This window comes from Eptatretus burgeri, chromosome 9 (genome assembly GCF_056783735.1).
Source record: "Eptatretus burgeri isolate ZD-2024b chromosome 9, Ebu_testis_v1, whole genome shotgun sequence".
NCBI classification, from domain to species: domain Eukaryota; kingdom Metazoa; phylum Chordata; class Myxini; order Myxiniformes; family Myxinidae; genus Eptatretus; species Eptatretus burgeri.
This window is the reverse complement of record NC_140969.1, coordinates 31,177,000-31,197,528: the sequence shown is the minus strand read 5'-3', so window position 1 is coordinate 31,197,528 and position 20,529 is coordinate 31,177,000. Positions and strand designations below refer to the sequence as shown.

Genomic DNA, 20,529 nt, shown 5'->3' with positions numbered 1-20,529 from the left:
GGGTGTTGGGCTCCGCAGGTGGATCGACGGGATGGAAAAACGTGTCGAGCCATGCCGGGAGCAAATACAGTCAGAGGCTCCGTGGTTGGATTCAGGATGAACCTGGGGACGACCTGCACGCTGGGTCCATCGCTGAGGAGGAAGAGCCGTCAAGTCACTCATCTAGCAGATCGCAGACTCGACACGAGCAGCCTCTCGTCCAGCAGAAGGCAGACTGACCTCATGCAGTTCGTTCCTTGCCTTCCTGGCGCTCGCTCTTCTGGACACTCCCCCGGAGACCTGTGATTGGTCCATCGCTCGAGATTACAGCTGCCCTCCACCAATCGGCTGCCAACACGTCTCGCCGACCGACACTCTCAGAGCGCTGAGCGGGGCTAGTTAGAAGGGGGGAAGGAAAAAGAAGCAAGGCGCCTCTCGGTACACCACCACTGTACGAACACTAGACAGCCTGCTTCACCTCCCGACACACATGTGACGTCCAATTACTGAACAACCTGGCTAAACATGCATTTAAGGGGGGATCTGGGCTAATCCTATATTTAACTAGAACGGGCACTCATAGAGCACATACCTTCGCCGCCACTACTTTTTTTGTTCTTGGTATGAGTGTGGGGAACTGGTTTCATATGAATGGTCTTATAACACAAACCACATATCTATAATGTCATGACCCCCCCCCCGACTTTCAGGGGCTACGGACTAAACAACAATCAACTCACGTCGTTTTGGAGAGTCTTCACTCGCAAGCTCGGTGAATACAACGTTTCAGCAAGAGAAGGTAATCTCGTTTGATGCTGGTTTCATGCAAATCGAATAAGGATTGACTGAGTTATGCCGAAAACCGCATATTTTTCAAGGGTGTGACCCCCCCCCCTGACATTTTACCCCAACCGGTGACATGTGTTATGACGTCATTGTGTCTCAAGATTGGGCATTAAATTCTGAACATTTTGGTGCTGGGTTCATGTAAAGCGGACAAGAATTGACTGCGTTATGACAAAAACCGCATATTTTTCAAGGTCGTGACCCCCCCTGACCTTTGACCCCTAACCGGTAACAAGCGTATGGGCGTCATTGTGTCATATTGCATATCACAAGATGAGGCGTTGAATTCTGAACATTTTGGCATTAGTTGCATGCAAATTGAATAAAAATTGACCGTGTTATCGTAAAAAGACGATTTTGACCTTTTCGTGACCTTTACCCCGAACGATCTCAAAATCTAATCGAATGCTTCCTGGCTAATAACCAATCATCCCACCAAATTTCATGCAATTCGGTTTAAGACTTCTTGAGTTATACGAATCACAAGATTACAAATAAATAAATAAATACACACCGACCAAAACATAACCTTTCGCAGAATGCGAAGGTAATAACACACTAAGGACCATTTATGCAACACTATAGCCTGGAGACATTAAAAGCACAGCCTTGTTTCAATTACAAGATGCACCAAAAAAAACTTTGATTTAATGATGATGAAGAAATGTATTCCCTTATCAAAATCTCCTGTGATTTCATACGAGATTTAATTGATTTGAGAAATTCATCATGTGTCCACAGTACAATGTACCTGATACCTTAGGAGGTCATATAGTCTGTCATACTCTTTTATAGTTCGCCTGTATGCTGCAGATAAACTTCTTTAGATTATGGACAGTTAGGATGGAGGAGTAAAGGTACTTATTCCTGGGATAATTTAGCTTGACATCACATGTATCAAATATACCATCAGAGATGGGGAATCCCCCACCATTGAATGAAAAAGGTCATACATATTCCAGATAATGAGGGAGGTGAATTGGAAACAAGACACCATTTGGTCATCATCTCGAAAAAGTTCCCCCGGGGTGAGGAACGTAGTAACCAAAAATAATTGAAATCAGACAAACGGTTTTCCATTTATTACAAAAAAAATTTTTTTCAAGATGGCCACCCCAGTCGGCCATCTTGGATCCGGCCACGCCCAAAATCAATAGGGTTCTTCCTTTTCATATCAGGTGGTACATGTGTGACCCAAATTTCAAATCAATATGGCGAACAGTTTATGAGTTATCACACTCACAGCTATAAATGTTGACGCCCAGCCAGCCGGCCGGACAGACGGACGGCCGGCCGGACAACCCGGGTGACAACAATATCCCCCTTCCACCACGCAGCAGGGGATAAAAACACTGGTTGCAACATTGCTGAATCACTGCGAGGAATTTTCTGAATTTTATAACAAATGCCCAAAGAGGAGAGGATTTCAGGCAACTGTTTCCAAGTGATGACTTCTGTGCAAATATCTCTGACTGGAAAATCCTCTTTATTGATTTGCTGATGACTCCACCCTCGGCCATGACATTCATCATCCTTCAGACAGGCAGGCTGCAGCCTCTTTCCTCTCTTCAGACCTTGACAAAAATCACAAATTGGTCAATCACTTGGAATGTGTCTTTCAATCCTGAGAAATCCCACACACTCACTCTCTCTCCAAAAGCACCATATCGCAAATCCTTCCATCTTTCTCAACAACCCTCTTAAAGAGGTTCAGTCACTCACATTTCTAGGTCTCACTCTCAGCCATGATCTCTCTTGGGCAAGCCATATTTCAAATTTTCAAAATTGGCCTCCAAAGCCAGACACTGACTGGGCATCCTCTGTTGTGCTAAGTCCTTCCTTGGCACACCTGAGCTCCTGTCCACTTATGAGGCTTTCGTCCACAGATTGATGGAGTATTGCTCCCCCATCTGGGCTCGTGCCGCTGCATCACACCTTGCTCAGCTTCATACGGTGGAAATCAAGGCCTTCAAAGATCATTGGAACCTGTCGCGATGAAGCTGTCTCTGGGCCTTCAGCATTGCCGACAGGTCGGTGGTCTGTCTTCTTCTGCCTCTTTTCTGGTCTTGTGCCCTCTACCCTCTCCGTGTTTTGTCCCCCCCCACCCCAAGGTATCTGCAGGATGCAAGCGGTCCACCAGCAACCCCCTCCTATGGAAATTGCCAAAATCCAGAAACACTGCTTACCTCCACTCATTTGTTCCTCTTTTTTTTCTCCACCTGTGGAACCAACATCCCCATCCTCTTCAATCTCATTCTTCCCTCTCGGTCTTCAAGACATCTGTTCACCACCATCTTAAATTGTCCCCCATCCAAAACCATATTTTCTACACCCGTTAAACCACCCCTCCAAAAAATTTGCTTCTATATCCATCTTTTCCACCTCTTACGTTCTCCTTTATCCCTCGTCGTTTCCTGCATCCCTCATTTGTTCGTCTTCATATATTTTCTCCCTCCGTCGTGCTGTTGGCATTTCCCCTTTCTCCTGCTGATCCGTTTGTTATGTTGTGTCCTGATCAGTTCTGTGTTCTAGCTCTTCCACGAGCGTTGATGATGCATACAAAAAAAAAACATACAAACAAACAAAAAAAGCATGCCCTTTGACCTTCTATCTTTTGACTCCAAATTGAATGCCTTCATCTTTGTATTACAATGCATAAATCTGTGAGGTATGGGTGAAATCTCTTCAGTGGTAAATAAGTTATTGCAATAACATAGATTTTTCAATTAAAGTGCACTTGAGCTTCGGCCTTGGACATTTTGAACTCAACATCTAATCAGTTCATCTTCGTATTACAGTCCATAGTTATGCCAATTATGGTCATAATCAACGGTTCACAAGTTATCACGGTAACGAAAATCTGCTGCTTTCAGATAAAGGTAGTATTACCTTTGACCCCAAAATATTGTTACGGTCACGGGTACCAAGTGTATGATGAGGGGATTTAATCCCCGTTTGCCCTCAGAAGAACCGGACCTGGGGCCACCGCTCACGATTAACTTCGTGATATGGTGGGTTGCTTTAGAACCACGAATGCCAATCAGTTAAACATTTGTTCCAGTGTCCACTGCCTAATTTTGCCATTTAACTAGAGGTTGCATGGTTTCCTGAACAGGGAGCACGCCCTCGGCAAAGCACCAATCTTATCTTGATTTGAACTTAATTCGGGCAGCCGAGCGTTTAACCGCTGGTGCGTGCCAACTATTACAGGTCAATTTGTGTGGTATTTACCACCCAGTCTATCTAGGCTCGGACAATGCTGGATCAATGGAAGGAAAGGACAAGCACGGACAGGTTGGAATGTCAACAAAGTAATTTATTACTATTATTAATAAATTAATAAACTTTGATTAATTATTAAGGTCAACAAAATAATTTTTGTTCAATCAAATATGGCTGCCAGACAAAGTGACCTATTAATTACTCATGAACACCCTGGTATTCCCAAGACTTGGAGAACGTGGGTGAACTTTCCCCTCGATCTGTCAAGCCATTCTGGAGAACATTTTTAAAGGTTTATTCTTCAAAAAAACATCATGGCTGCAAAACCATGTGGCCTATAATGTCAGGGGTGGAGAACATTTTGTTCCTCATGGATCGACGATTATACTTGTAAAGTTTTGCTCCGATCTGTTCAGCCATTTTGGAGAAGATTTTCAAAGCTTTTTTAATGTTAAAAAACAAAAAGGCTGCCAAAACACATGAGCGATGATGTCATCAATCCCCCCCCCCCCTTTACAATCTAGATGACCCTCAAAATTTTCATACTGGTCGGTTCAAGTGTTCAACGTATGCAATTATGACATAATAACGAAGCCACCTCTGGCATCTTCAAAAAAAAAAAAAAAAAAAAAAAACTTCCCATGGAGAGTACTTCACATGTGCCAAGTTTCAATTTTTTCCATGGAGCAGTTTCGGAGATACAGAGGTCCAAAGTTTTCCTTTTTTCCAACATGGCTGCCAGATCACGTGATCTATGATGTTATAATTATCATTAAAACATCCTACATGAGTCGGCGCACCTATGGTGAAAACTTTGCGTCACTCAGATTAACAGTTGCAGAGAAAACAGAAAATTAGCCTGAACGTACGTACATTATAATTTTGGGTTTTAGATTGTCCGTATGCAAGTACGAACAACCTAAAACCCAAAAATATAATGTCTCTGGCAACTTTGTCAGTGGAGGCAAAAAAGAAAAATTACGGATGGTTTCAAAGAAAGATGTGCAGATGGTTGTACTGATCATTTCTTGTGACCATCCCTACATCCTTTTACATGTTTTACATGCCATCCATACATCCTTTTACATGTTTTATTACTTGTATACTGCACAAGCAAACACTTACACTTCATGGCATTATTTTATGTTTGCATATGAAAACAAAGATGCTCAAGAATACTTTTTTTTTTTTTTTTTACAAAAAAAGAAGTGTTTAATAAAACAAACAAATACAAATATCAACCAATTTATCTTTCAAGAATATGCAAGGCTCTGCTCGCAGTGTGAATGAAAGAAAAGTGAAGACCATTGCATTAACTAACAAATTAACATTAAAAAAAGTTTTTCTAATTGGTAAACATTCCACATGTAACAGTTTTAGTGGGGCAACTTTGCATAACAATTGTGCATTTTGTGAGGAAAGCACCAAATTTGGCACACTAGTAGCCTAACATATTATGATCAGATTTGGATATTGGGCCATCTCAAATTCAGCCACTGATGGCTGTGGCAGCCATTTTCCACTGCCATCAAAAATTTTGAGATGGCCCAATATCCAAATCTGTTCATAATATGTTAGGCTACTAGTGTGCCAAATTTGGTGCTTTCCTCATAAAATGCACAATTGTTATGCTATATTTAGCTAAGTTGCTCCACTATTTGTTTGCAGATGAACTTCCCTACTGCTTGCAGTCCCGATGTGTAATTGTCACAGAATGGCTTACGATCGTAGAGAGTTTGACCGAACAACTCCAACAACACAAGTTTGCAACTTGTCTTCATAAAACAGTAGAAAGGACAAAAAAAAAATGTTCAGTGTTCATCAAAAATCCAAAGGATATTCACACCGGACATTCCCAGATTAGCACGCCTGGAATGGAGACAAACAAACAATATATTAAAACAAAAAAAAAACTATCAGGTCACAATGAACCAACATGAAAAGCACTCTTCTCTTTCCTGAAGACAGCAGTTTCATCTTGAATGAATAAAGAGAGAGCGAGAGAGCGAGAGAGCGAGAGAGCGAGAGAGCGAGAGAGCGAGAGAGCGAGAGAGCGAGAGAGCGAGAGAGCGAGAGAGCGAGAGAGCGAGAGAGCGAGAGAGCGAGACAATACAACCAATCAAATACAAGCTCAATACATACACAAAACTTACCCCAGCATTCCTGATTCCTTGGTTTTGATTATGTGCAGAAACATCAGGATGGTACAAAACATATTATTTCTGCCCTAAGAGAGGGATTGGGGTATGGGTCACAAAAACAACAGGACATGCACATGCTAAGACCACCACACTAGTTAAATGAGGACCAGAAAACAAATAAAAACATTGTTGAAATGTGAATTAATGTACGTGGTATTACGAAAGATTCTGCTGAGGATTTCCCTTGGATTAAAAGCTCGACTGCAATTCAGGGATGGATAGAGAGAGAAAGACAGAGAAAGAGAGAGAGAAAGAGAGAGAAAAAGAGAAATATATAAGGAAACAGACAGAGAAGAAGATAAAATAATTCACATCCCACTTTTCAGGAACTTTTTGCCACAATTACCGGGATAAATGCCGACATTCAGGTTGTCGAAAACAACAAGTACACAATTGTGGTGAGATGCCTCATTGATTCTCTGCACAATGATACTCTGTCACAGTTAGCTGTGTCGGTTTGAGAGTTTTCAAGCTGAGCATCAGGTTCTCATTCTCAATCATTCCATGTATTTGCCAAAAGAAGATACCTTGGAAACATCGTAAATGTGTCCCTGGTAGACCAGTTGGTAGTGAGGAGGGTTGATGTTGTTTTGATAGATGCAAAAAGAGTTCTTGTTTTCAGTATCTGTGGCATTAGGAAAATAAATAAATAAATAAAAGAATTGGAAGAAGACGTTGTCATCAGTAATCTTGGCTTGCATTTCCTCAACGCAAAATACCACTAACAGCTTTCAACTCAAAGTGTACACAGTCTGTAAGTGTTCATCTTGGACAATCTCCTCCAACATCACAGTAACAATGTGGTGGTTCTTCAACCATCTATTTGCTGCTGGTCATGATGTTACATTTCCAACCTGGCATCAAATATCAAAATACTTTGATCTTTCTACAGATGCACTCAAGATGGCCGTACAGATCTCCATGACACGATAAGTACGTGGCACATTGACATCATGGTAAAGATGATAGTACTCCGTGCAGTCACGCATAACCACGATCATTCCCTTCATGCAGGGCTCCACATTCACTTTTATTTTTGGCTGCCCCATCGGGCACTCAGTTTTTTATAATCCTGATTTTGGGGGGGGGGAGGGGGGGCAAAAAAACAATAAAATAGAAAACTGTAGAACTTATTTTCTACGATATTCAAGTTTGAACGTAATTAATATTTATGCATACACTTATCATTGAAAAGTCCAAAACACATCAACCAGCCTTTGTTTCATAGAGTGAGACAGAAAATGTTCATTTCTTAAAGAACAGTAAGATATTTATTTAGATTGAACACCCTATCTGTGTTTGAGGTACACAGCCCTGACACTGATCGTAAGTGTCTTCACAATGGTGCACTCACGGTGATATATGGAGTCATTTTTTTTTTGCACATTGCTTCTGAAGTTTGTTAACCCAATGAAGAAGGGCCCAAATATATCCGCTAGTGCTGGATAGCTCCGACATATGTTACAGAACATTTTATCATTCTCTGTGTCGTATTCAAGCCAATGGAATTTGTCCTTCCATGCTGCTTGGAACTTTCTTTCCTGTCTCTTCTCACAATCACTCTGCTTCTTGTGATGGGAAGTCCTTACAGGAACATTCATTAATTTGGGGTTCATTTGGCTTCCCTGGTTGGCCCTTTGTGTTTGTCACAAGTACCAAATCTGGTCAGTTCCATTTCACTGGAGAGACTGACATCCCTGCACTCAATTTTCAGGAGCAACAGAGCACAAATTTTTGTTTCAATCTAGCCTTCAGCCTCTTCCCTTATTTACACTCAAACTGGTGTATGGCTCAATTTCTTAGGTTTGTCTCTTCATCGTTTTGCTTTAATGTCTTTCTTTCTGTGTAAAATTTAGCTTAAGATGAAAATAGACAGAAATATAGCTCAAATAGTAGTGTTTGTGCTTCCTTCTCTATCGTTGGTGTATAAATTGAATTAAAAGAGCCATTTCAACAAAGTTGGGAAATCAAGTGTTGGGTGCATGATCGAGGATGTTCTCTTGTGGAGAAAACATTACGCTGCTGGCTTATCTGCGATCAAGTTGTTGTTTTATGGCCAAGAATGTCTTTTACATTTGAATAATCAGACTAAATCTAGGACTCCATGACCATGAAAGTGGCTAAAAGGGATATGAATGTCAAGTAAAAGTATGAATACATGGAATCTTTTTGTGTATCACCCACACCACCCCTCACACCTTACCCCTCATCCCTCAAACAACTCCATCTATCTGACACGATTAATACAAATCAGGAATGAAACCTACATACAGTGCCCTCCATAAGTATTGGAACAGTGAAATGAAATTTGTTATTATTGCGATACTATATACTCAAGAAATTTGGATACGAGATCAAAAGATGAATTTGAGGCAAGAGTACAGAAGGTCAGCTTTTATTTCTATGCATATATACTGTTACAATTATGGGGGTAAATGGAAGAATTTAATAGGGAGTTTAGCATTGTGTAGAGTTGCTTGGTCCGTGGACGGGTAGAAAGCAACGCAATGTGACTCAGTTGGGGAATCTGTGAGCTTAAGTGTTACGTGTCACCACAAGAGAAGTGGTGCGGTGTTAATTAGCCTAGGGAGTAAAATAAGTTCCCCAGTAAGTGATTGCCCTCTGTGATTTTCCCTATGTTTTTATATTTCAAGCCAGGCAGTAAAGCTGGAATATGCATCCCTGAAACCACAACAAACAGGAGAAGCCCCGCCTTCCCGGGTTTTGGGGCGAGCAGGTCAGGTCCCGGAAGCGGAGGCGGAGGAATATTAGGCGCACAGGGAAGAGGGCGAGAGAGGTTCCTACTGCATCAGATGGGAAATCTGTGTGATGGAGGTCGAGGGCAGGCAGGCTTGCGCACGTGTGGATTGTGGAAGGCTTCCATCTGGATAGAATGGGAGATCGGCAGAGCATACACACGAGGTCGGTGTGAGGAACGCACGAGGCTGGTGGCACCTTTGGAAAGAGGAAGGCTGGCACATTTTGAGCCTTCGGGTGGAAAGCTTCTTGCAGATTGCCTGGCGTACGTCTGCCCAGATACGAGTGACGGTGCCATTTCCACACGTGTGCACATGCTGGTGGAAGCGCTCCCCATTCCAAGTTTGACAAGGACCAGTATACTAAAAAAGGGGGGTTTTCCTTTTCATTTTCGTCACCCTTTGTCTGTATTTGCGTCTCTGTGCTCGGCCTCAAAAGTAGGAGTTATTTATTTATTATTATCATTATTACCTGTTGAATTATTGTCTTTGTAAGTATTTGTGCATGTTCATTAAATGTGTTTATTTTGAAGGAACTGTATTCGTGTAATTGTAGTGGGTTCACGGATAAACCCCCTGTGCTGTCCTGGTGCAGTGCTCCTGTGCCGTAATCCTCGCCCGTCCGCCATTGCCCTCCGCCTTGCCCTTCGAGCACGTGTTGAAATCTCCGTCGATCAACGTGTCGGCCTCCTCTTAATAAGGAAACGCTCGGCCGTCCCGGGGGGTTGGCAGTGTTAACCGCTCGGCACCACAAATTGGGTCGGCGGGTTGACTTGGGCCGGCCACCCCCGTGGCAATATTTTAACATTGTAGAACAGTAGCACTTTTAATGTTCAGTCCTCATACGTTAGGTAAGCACAAGTATTGGAACAAATTAACCTTATGTAAATTAAAGTAGTACAATAGTTAGTATTTGGTTACATATCCCTTGCATGCAACAACTGCATCGAGCTTATGACATTACCTCCACAATGCTTCACAGATGAGATGGTATGATTTGGATCAAATGCAGTTCCTCCCTTTCTCCACACTTTCATCTTCCATTGCTTTGGTGAAGGTTTATCTTGGTCTCATCTGTCCAGAAAACTTGGTTCCAGAACTCTGCTAGCTCACCTCGACACTTCTTGAAAAATTTGAATCTGGCCTTTCTATTTTTGTGCTGATGAGAGGTTTGCCTCTTGTGGTGTAGCCTTTGTAATTCTGCCGTCGAAGTCTTCTGCGAACGGTAGATTGTGACACTTTCACTTCTGTACTCTGGCGTTTGTTGGTGATGTCACTGACGGTTGTTTTTAGGTTTTCTTCACAGCTCTGATGATTTATGGCACAAACTGCAGTAGTTTTCCTTGGCCGACGTCTATTGCCAAGTACACTCGTGGTTTCTTTAGTTTTCAAGATATTCAAGCTCGCTTTCATTGACAGTTTATGCCTACTGACTTCAAAAGGCAGACTTCAAGGCAAAAGCAAAGGCTAAAACCAAGACTAGACATTCACAGCCCTTTTGTGTGAACAATCAATGCAATAAGAAACACCTGACCAACTAAAAACACCTGTCAGTCATTTGTTCCGATACTTGTGTTTACCTAAAATGGGGGGGCTGAATATTAAAAGTGCTATTGTTCTACAATGGTAAAACATTATGCAGAAATATACCAAGAAATAAAAGCTAACCTTCTGTACTCTTGCCTCATATTCATCTTTTCATCTCAAATCCAAATTTTGTGAGTATATAGCAATAATAACAAATTTCACTTCACTGTTCCAATACTGATGGAGGGCACTGTACATCTCACTCACCTCTACTCTGCTGTTGGTGTTGGTGTTTCGTTGGTGTTGGTGTTTCCCGCTTTCCACTCTACAGTACTCTAGCTCTTCCACGAGTCTTGACCATGTATGCAAAAAAGAAATCTCTCAAAACAACAACAATGTGGATTAAAGTACTATTGCTCCTCAACTTTGACATAACCCCAAGATCAGTCTTGAAAAATCAGTCAGGTAAGTGAACATAAAATGCCTGGTTTAAAGGCATTGTTTGTTTGATGTCATGCATTTCAATGCCAATTTGGGGTGAAAAGGTGAAATCCTGAAAAATGCAATTATGGGCACATTTTTAAGTAAACCTTTGTACAGTGGCCTGAAAAAGTATTCACCCCCTTCTAATAATGCCACATTTAGATGAATCACGAATGATGTCAAAACAATTTTTCCAAATGAAGTTTTTTATTCATAACTGAAGAGATAAAACAAAACTGTTATAGTTGAAGGTGATTACGTGATAGGTATACCTGAAAAAATGTGTACAAATCAAAATCCACTGGTTGCAAAAGTATTCTGTCCCTTCCTTAGGTCAGTACATGGTAGAAGCACCTTTTTCAGCAATGACCGCTACGAGTTTTTTGGGGTAAGTCTCGACCAGCTTTGCACAGTGAGATGGTGAAATCTTTACCCATTCTTCACATGAAAATTACTCTAGTTCTGCCAAGTTTGATCGGAATTGTGGATGGACTGCAATCTTCAAGTTTTGCCATAAATGTTCAATTGGGTTCAAGTCAGAACTTTGACTGGGCCACTCAAGAACATTTATCATCCTCATATTCAGCGACTTCATTGGGGCTTTTACTTTATTCTTCAGATCATTGTCCTCTTGAAATGTGAATCTGCTACTCAGTTTCAAATTCATGGCTGATTCATGGCAGGTTTTCATCAACGATTCTCCTGTACTTTGCACCATCCATTGTCCGTTCTATCTTGACAAGCTTGCCAGTCCCTGCTGATGAAAATCAGCCCCACAACATGATGCTGCCACCACCATGCTTGACAGTAGGGATGGTGTTGACAGGGTGATGTGCAGTGTTAGGCTTGTGCCAGATGTAACGCTTTGAATTTAGACCAAAAAGTGCAATTTTTGACTCGTCTGAACACAAAACATTTCTCCACATTCCTACAGTATCATCAAGATGTTTTTTCTTTCGAAAACTCCAAATGAGCTTTTAGATGCATCTTTTTCAGTAATGGATAATTTTTACCACCTGTCCAGAAATGCCAGCTTTGTGAAGAGAACAGGATATTGTTGATTGATGAACACTGACCCCATCTCGGACACAGCACCTTGAAGATCATTCAAAGTCATTGTTGGAGTTACAGTGACATCATTAACTAGTTTCCTGCTTGCCCGGCAGCTGAGTTTGAATGGGGGATATAGACTGGTGGTATGATACGCCTTCCACTTCTTAATGATGGATTTCACCAAACTCCAAGCGATAATGAGTGACCTATTCTTTCAACCCTCTCCTGAACAGTGCTTCAACACCACTTTATGTCTGACTTCTTTGGAAAGCGAATTAGTCTTCATATTTACCTTTTTAATGGACCAGGTGATTTGCACCTTTAAACTATTTGATAAGTGGAGGAGCTTAATTTTTAAGTTAAACCACTGATTATATACAGGTGAAACCTATTACACTTATTTTGTAACCTTTAAAATAAATAATTCGCTCCTGAAGTGATTTAAGGTTAATTAGGCAAAGGGTTTGAATACTTATGCAACTGAGAATCATCTGATTTTTCTCTGTTAATCAAACTTATTTACATTTTATCTGCATTTTTTCGCTCTATCACATTGGAGTAGTTTGTGAAGACTATATATTATGTTTGATTTAAAAGCATCATGAATAAGTTCAGGTCGCATCAAAATGTGAAAACTCTGGAAGGGGGGGGGGTGAATACTTTTGCAGGCCACTGCATATGTAATCAAGATTAGGGTTTGGATGGAATATGTAACAATTTTTTGGATTTGACACTCAGTTCATGCTCCAGGGTGTGGGGACTTTGGGTCACATGGGATCAAAATATAATTTGTTTTTAACACAAAATTTGATATTGGGTCATTGCTGATGGAACTTTTTGCAGTCTTTTAACTTTACTTTCGGTGGGAAGCATGGGGATTTGTGATGGCACACCATCAACTCTGCTCTAATTCAAATTATATTGCAAGTAATGAGAGAAATATTTGTGACCATGACATACAAGTCATCCCCGTTACAATTACCCACCTGGCTTGTCCGGTGCCTGCACAAAATACTGCAGGGTGAAGGTCTTGCCATCAGGATAACGAGGGTTTGGAGGTAGCCTTGAGTCCAAGTAAGTCGAAAGGACATGCATAATAATCTAAGCAGGGAGGGTGATCATGGGCAAGAATGGAAGCAAACATTTACTCGATCCCAAAAAGTCTTCAATAATGGCAAAACAACAAAACTACGCATATCAATAGGTTTAACATTTGTACCAATTTGCAAGACCAAACACCTCCCTGTAATGAAGTATTGGGATTGAGGTGAAGATTCAACTAGGAATGCTTCGCATAAGAATCAAAGGTATTGATGCGGTCATGGGTACCGAGACAGCAGCTTGTCACTCAGGGGGATTAATCCCCGGTTGTCCTCGGAAGAGCCGGACCTGGGGCCACCGCTCACAATTAACGTTTTGGTATGGTGGGTTGTTTTAAAACCACGAACGTCACCCAGTCAACCACGAGTTCCAGTGTCCGCCGTCTAATTATTCCGTTTAACTAGAGGTGACGTGGTTACCTGAGCGGGGAGCGCGCCCTCGGCAAAACACCAACGTTATCTGATTCGATTTTAATTCGGGCGGCCGAGCGTTTTAACCGCTGGTGCGTGCCGACAATTTTTTTGGTCAAATCTGTAGTTATTACCTCAAAGTCTATCTCGGTTCGTACAATGCTAGACCAACAGAAGGAAAGGACAAACACGGACAGGTTGGAAATCAACAATAAAAATAATTTATTAATTTTAAAAGAAATAAATAAAAAGAACCTTTTATTTGCCGAGGTAAACAAAGAATGAATTTCAAAGCAAAATCAATCAAAATGCCAGGAAAGAGACAAAGAGCAGATGCTTATCGGGGGTTGACTTACAGCTAAGCGCAGACAAGGGTACCCAGCAGATCATTCAGGGGGAGGGGGGAAGAATCGTCTCGCTCACCAGAAAGTCGCCCGTGAGGCGAAAACGTTCTGAAATGCGTGCGTGCGTGTCACGTCCGTCGCCAGGACCAGCTTTGTCATACAGCCTCTCGCGTGGCAGCCTTGAATGCCAGTCGAAGTCTGGAGGGCACCGAGATGGTCCGTCGCAGGTTTCGACACTTGTGTTTGTTGGTGAACGACCCGTGCCTAACTTGTTGGTGGCTTTGCTCACACCCGCACGTGCACCACACGCTCGCTTGCCGAAGCTCTGGGCAGGACGAACCATCTCGCTGTTGGCGCTGGCCAGACACCGACATGCGCGCTTCTTTCTCCTCTTTTGCACGCCTACACCTGCTTCTTGCTCACTTCTCTCTCGTACCTCTTTCGTTCACGCTTTTTTATTATCTCAGAACGTATCTCTGTCTCTTCAGAACGTATCTTCTCACAGAACGTCTCTCTCGCTTCAGAACGACCCTCTTTCTCCTTTTCCTCTCAGAACACATCTCCTCACAAAACATCTTTTTATATCTCCGGGGCGTCTCTGCGGGTACACCCCACCCCACGCACACGCCGCCCCACTGGTGCACGGTTCCCATGACGACCCGTGTGCTCTCAAAAAAGGCGGGCGTCGGAGCTCACGGAAGATCGCTGCTGAGGAAATATAAGGGTGGGCTTCAGAGCTCGTAAAAGATTATTGCTGAGGAAATATACGAGCGGGCTTCAGAGCTCGTAAAAGATTATTGCTGAGGAAATATAAGGGCGGGCTTCAGAGCTCATGAAAGAAATGTGTGTGAACGTGTCTGTCGTAAAGAAAAAAAAGCTTCCCATAAGAGAGGGGATCTATCCTTTACCCTTCTCAATGCGTCACATTTAAGATCTCATTAGACATGGGGATGGGGCTAATCTGAACATGCATTTAAGGAAATAACTGTCTCAGGACCTGGATGTGTGGATACATTCATCAGACCAGATTCTGAAATCCATAACAGTATGTTGGGAATGTGTACAAAACAGTGCAGTGAAGATCAACATAGATTCGATGGTCCAATGACGTCCTCCTGCATCAACTTTCACACACACACACACACACACACACACACACACACACACACACACACACACACACACACACACACACACACACACACACACACACACACACACACACACACACACACACACACACACACACACACACACACACACACATGCTTAAAAGCATATTTTGTGGAGATTTAGAAAATGTATAAGGCTCAAGCTGGAAAGACAATGGCAAACCACCCAGTGTAGCCCTTGCCATGAAACTGATTCGGCAGCACCGATGCTCTGTAAATAGTATGGTACACTATTTTTTATTGTCGTACTTGAGTATCAACAACATTTTGGTAATTCCACATTAGGCTTTTGAGTATGATCAACATCTGTCAAACATTACAATGATTTACAAACTTACAAAGATGAAATCAACCTGAACCCAGGTGTGAGCATTTCTGTTAAATACCTCAGCAATACCATGTGTGATTAACCTGAAATTCAGCACCTGAGGATTTCAAAAGAAAGAGTCAACTAAAAGGACACTCTTTGACATTGCAATGTCACCAGGTATACCTCCACCCACATAAAAAAATATGGCTGCCGAAATACGAAACTGATGTTATCGATTTTTTTCATATTTTAGCAAACAATTTAGCCCTCGATGACCCTCAACATTTTTCCCACTGATCGGATAAAGCATTCGACGTATGCAATTATGACATCATAACGAAGCCACATATGACATTTTTTTGTAATTTTGCTGTGTGGAGTTAAAAGCCTAGCCCATATATATTTACAACTAAAATGGCTGCCAGTCTACCAGTTGGCCATCGTTGATCAGATCGCAAAATAAAGTTAGGTTTAAGTGTATGCCATCGTGTACTGTGCTTGTGCCATGTTTGAACAAAATCAACATCTTCCGGTTCCGGTTTTGAGCGGCAAGAGGTCTCCTTCGGGGCTCCCTGCTGACATTCTCAAAGTTAAGTTCCGGTTGTTATTTGTCCCGTTTTAACTGTTTAATTTTCTCACCTACATGTTAATGTGTGTTCCTAGTTCGGTTTTGTTTCAAAAATCGTGCTATTTTGTGAGTATTTATGTCGACGTTCTCACCTGGTGTTTGAGGCCTAGTCCTAGGCTTGAGGCCTACCGGTTCCACTTGGTGTTCGATCGTTTTTTTTTTTTTTGTTTGTTTGTTTTCTCCCCATTACTTTCACTTTCTATCCTCCCCATTACCTTCAATTTTCATCCTCCCCACTTTCCAAATATCCCCCATTCTCCCAACTAATCTCTTTCTTATCTCAAAAAAAAAAAAAAAAAAAAACCCAACAACAACAACAACAACCTTCTCCCGATTCTGCTACTTCTTCCTCTTAACTTCCTCCTCGTCTTCCTCGATTTCTTTTTTTTTTTTTTTTTACACTTCCATGACCTAATCTGTTGAACTCTCTCATACATTAATATTAACAACAAAAACGATCTTATAATGCTTCATCTTCCTCTCTCACACATGTGGTACTCTTTACTGTTTCACAATGCACTACTCTTCTGCTATTTTAACAGACTGCTCTCATTTCGACCTCTCCTTCATTCCTTGCCTAAAAAATCCAACTATTACAGCGCTTCTTCTCTCCATGCTCTGAATTCGCCTTCATTGCATCCATCAAGAATTGTGTTAAATCGTATCTCTGACCTAAAACTTTTAAAAACCACAGTTTGCCATGGATGCTCGCTTTCCATCAACCATTCTTTTTTTCCAACTTCAGTGCCAACTCACCCCCTCACCCCTCACTCTCACTCTCAAAGCAACCATCCCACTCTTCTCCCTCCAAGCCTCCCTCTCACCTCTTTCAAAAATTCCCCCTCACCTTTCTCCCACCTTTCATCCCCCTCACTCTTCCTTCTCTAAGTTGCCCCCCTCTCATCCACCAACCTGCCTCCCTCCACTGCCCTCTCACCTCCATCTCTTCACTCCACTTCCTCAAATCCTCAACTGCCATCTTCCTTGTCTCTTGTCCCCCCTCTCTCACAGCAACACAGATCCTTTTCTCCTCCTCATTCGGCCCCGTCCCCTCGCTATTCTGCAATACCACACTCTTCTTCAGCAACCCTCCTTATCTCCCCCCCTCGTCCCTCGTCCGACCCTCCCCGCCCCCTCCACCTCCTGCACCAAAAGCCTCCTCCCCTACCTCTTCATTAAAAGTGTGGACCTCAAATATCCGGGGCCTTCGCTCAAACCTTTCAGATCTTTCCATGCAGGTTGCCACTGACAAACCAGACATTATCTGCCTAACAGAAACTTTCCTCTCCCAAGACGTGTCTGACTCCCAAGTATCTCTCCCTGGTTACTCCCTCTTACGGTATGACAGACCTGAGCCTCGTCCTGGTGGAGGTGTTGCTCTCTTCATCAAAGACTCTATTCCTCACTCTCCCTGCACTGCTCTCACTCCCCCACACCCCCAGGAATACCTCTGGCTTCGGCTTCCCCTCCACTCCCACCTCATGTTTATATGTGTACTGTACCGTCCACCGAACAGTGATGACTCCATCTACACCTCACTCTCCGAAAACATGGACCATCTTCTATCTTCTCATCCAAACTCTCTCTTCCTCTTATGTGGCGACTTCAATTGTCATCACGCCAGTTGGCTAGGTGTGGGTACCTCTCTCACCTGCCATGGGACATCAGCAAAAGCTTTCTGTGACTCATTGGGACTGACTCAATCGGTCAACTTCCCGACCCGGATCTCAACCAATGGTACTCCATCTCTTCTGGATCTGATTTTGACAAATTTCCCTGACAATATCTGCTGCTCTTCCTTCGCTCCAATTGGTTCTTCTGACCACGTCCTTATTAAAGTGGACATCTCTCTGGCTGTTATCAGAGAACCACCTCACCGCCGTCGAGTCTGGCATTTCACTCAAGCCGACTGGCAGGGTCCCCGAGCAGCCATCAAACTTACAGACTGGTCTCCTATCACTACTTTCTCAAACATCAACTCATCCTGGGAATTCTTTCAAAGAAACTTGCTCTCCCTCATGCACAGATTTATCCCCTCTCGTGTTCAGTTGTCTTACCCTTCCTCCCGCCCTTGTTTTACTGAAGCTTGTGGCGAGGCAGTTGTCCTGAAACAACTTGCCTTTGCCTCATGGAAAGCAAACCCAACTGAGGGCAATCTCAGTTCTTTCCACAAAGCTCGGAACAAGTGTGTATCTACCCTCAGGAGAGCCAGAAAACAACATCTTTCTCATCTCAAGTCTGAACTCTCAAACCTCTCTCCCTCCTCAAAATCCTGGTGGCGTTTAATCAAATCTGTTTCTGGTGTATGTTCCCCCTCCATCCCCTCCCTTACCTCAAATGGCCGCACTGCTGATTCCACACGTGATAAAGCTGAATGTCTAAACTCGGTGTTTGCAGCTAAATCTTGTGTCCCAAACCCATCACTATCTCTACCCACTTTACCCAGTCGCACCCAACTGTCCCTGGACTCTGTATCCTTTTCTCCTGACAAGGTGGAGAGCTTGCTTTCAAACCTCGAGTCAGATTCTGCAACTTCGGTCCAGACGGCATCAGCCCACGTGTCCTCAAAGCCTGCTCTTCTGCTCTTGCTCACCCTCTCTCTGTTCTATTCACCCTCTCATTTTCCCAAGGTCATCTGCCATCTGCTTGGAAATCTGCTAACATCACTGCCCTGCATAAAAAAGGTGCAAAAACAGATCCCTGTAACTATAGACCAATCAGCCTTCTCCCAATCATCAGCAAGGTTATGGAATCCATCATCGCTTCAGACATGAAATCCTTCCTCTTCTCCAATGGCTTGATTTCCAATCATCAATTTGGTTTCAGACCAGGTCACTCTACCCTAGATATGCTGCTACTGCTCTCCCATCAATGGATGGAGGTCCTCAATGCCAGACAGGAAATCCGAGCCGTATCCCTGGACATATCACGTGCTTTTGACACAGTCTGGCACCCTGCCCTACTCACCAAACTCTCTGCCCATGGTATTCAAGGCCATCTCCACTCATGGCTCGCAGACTTCCTCTCCTGTCGCAGTCAACGTGTGGCCCTAAATGGAGTTCTTTCATCCCCTCTTCCTGTGCAGGCTGGAGTTCCTCCAAGGTAGCGTTCTGGGCCCTGTTCTTTTTCTGGTTTTCATCAATGATCTCTCGGACTCTCTGGAAAATCCTCTATTTCTCTTTGCCGATGACTCAACCCTCTGCCGTACCATCTGTCATCCCTCAGACCGGCAAGCAGCAGCTTCTTCGCTCACTGCAGATCTGGATAAAATCACAAACTGGTCCAACACGTGGAACATGTCTTTCAATCCAGACAAATCTCACACTCTCACTATGTCTCTTCGAAAGGACCGTTTACAAAACCCCCATCCACTTTCTCAACAATCCTCTGGAAGAAGTCTTTTCTTTCAAGCTTCTGGGTCTCACTATCTGCCATGACCTTTCCTGGGAAAGTCACATTTCCAACCTTGCCTCAAAAGCCAGTCGCCGAATGGGAATCCTCCGTCGTGCAAAGTCCTTCCTCGGCCCTCTTGAGCTCCTGACCACTTACAAAGCTTTTGTCCGTAGCCTGATGGAGTACTGCTCTCCCCTCTGGGCTGGTGCTCCTGCCTCCCACCTTTCTCGACTTCACGCTGTCGAAACCAGGGCTTTTAAGATCATTGGCATCTCCCGCAATGAAGCTGAGTCTTTGGGCCTCTCACTCAATCACCGCAGGTTGGTCGGTGGTCTTTCTGTCTTCTACCGACTCCTCTCAGCCTTGCCCCCCTGCTCTCTCTGCGATTTGTCCCAACCACATTTCCACAGGGCGCTCAAGGTCCGCCAACAACCCCCTTCTGGTAAAACTACCAAAATCACGAATCACTGCTCATCTTCACTCTTTCATTCCTCTTTTTCCCGCCTTTGGAATAAACTTCCTCCTCTATTCTTTCCCATTCTTCCCTTCAGGCTTTCAAAACAGCTGTTCACCACCACCTCTTATCTTCCCCCATCCCAATCCTCGATCTTTTCTACCCCCGATAATCCACCCAAGCCCACTTCCTTCAATTCTCCTGCTTTCCTTCCTGAAAGTCCCTTTAATGTCCATCTTCCCCTCGCCATGTTCCCCGTCCCATCCCCATCTCTCTCCCTTCCACAGTTCTCCTGTGTCTGTTCCAAAATCTTTTGATCCTTCCACTCCCGCCCCTCTTGTCTCATGCCTCCTTGCTGTGAGTTGTGTGTTAGCTCTAATACGAGCCTCGAACAAGGTATACAAAAAAAAAAAAAAAAAAAAAAAAAAAAAAAAAAAAAAAAAAAAAAAAAAAAAAAAAAAGACCATGCATGTCTGAGAAATGGTTGGGGACACGTTTAAGTACCAAAATGGCCATCAGTCAGCCATCTTGGATCTGATGTCGAAAAAAAATGACGCATATGTGAACTTCCATTTATTATCTGTGTGCCAAGTTTGAACAAAATTAGTAAATACATGTCTGAGAAATGGGTGAGGACGTGTTCAACATAA

The 20,529-nt window shown here is 43.1% G+C and overlaps 1 protein-coding gene across 2 annotated transcripts in view; it reads right to left on the bottom strand.

The window, feature by feature from the left end:
• Positions 1-4,662: 4,662 nt before the first annotated feature.
• TMEM209 (transmembrane protein 209) overlaps positions 4,663-20,529 on the bottom strand; it is a 78,233-nt gene continuing 62,366 nt past the window's right edge. The window contains exons 11-14 of one of the 2 annotated variants that reach the window (XM_085894598.1): positions 13,054-13,168; positions 6,776-6,873; positions 6,201-6,274; positions 4,663-5,916 (exon numbers count right to left, since the gene is read on the bottom strand). In XM_085894598.1, coding sequence (XP_085750724.1) covers positions 5,859-5,916; positions 6,201-6,274; positions 6,776-6,873; positions 13,054-13,168 — 345 coding nt within the window. In that variant the 3' untranslated portion in view covers positions 4,663-5,858. Of the gene's footprint in view, positions 5,917-6,200; positions 6,275-6,775; positions 6,874-10,798; positions 10,884-13,053; positions 13,169-20,529 lie in introns of those variants that run through there. The other variant, XR_015061529.1, reaches the window with a different exon arrangement.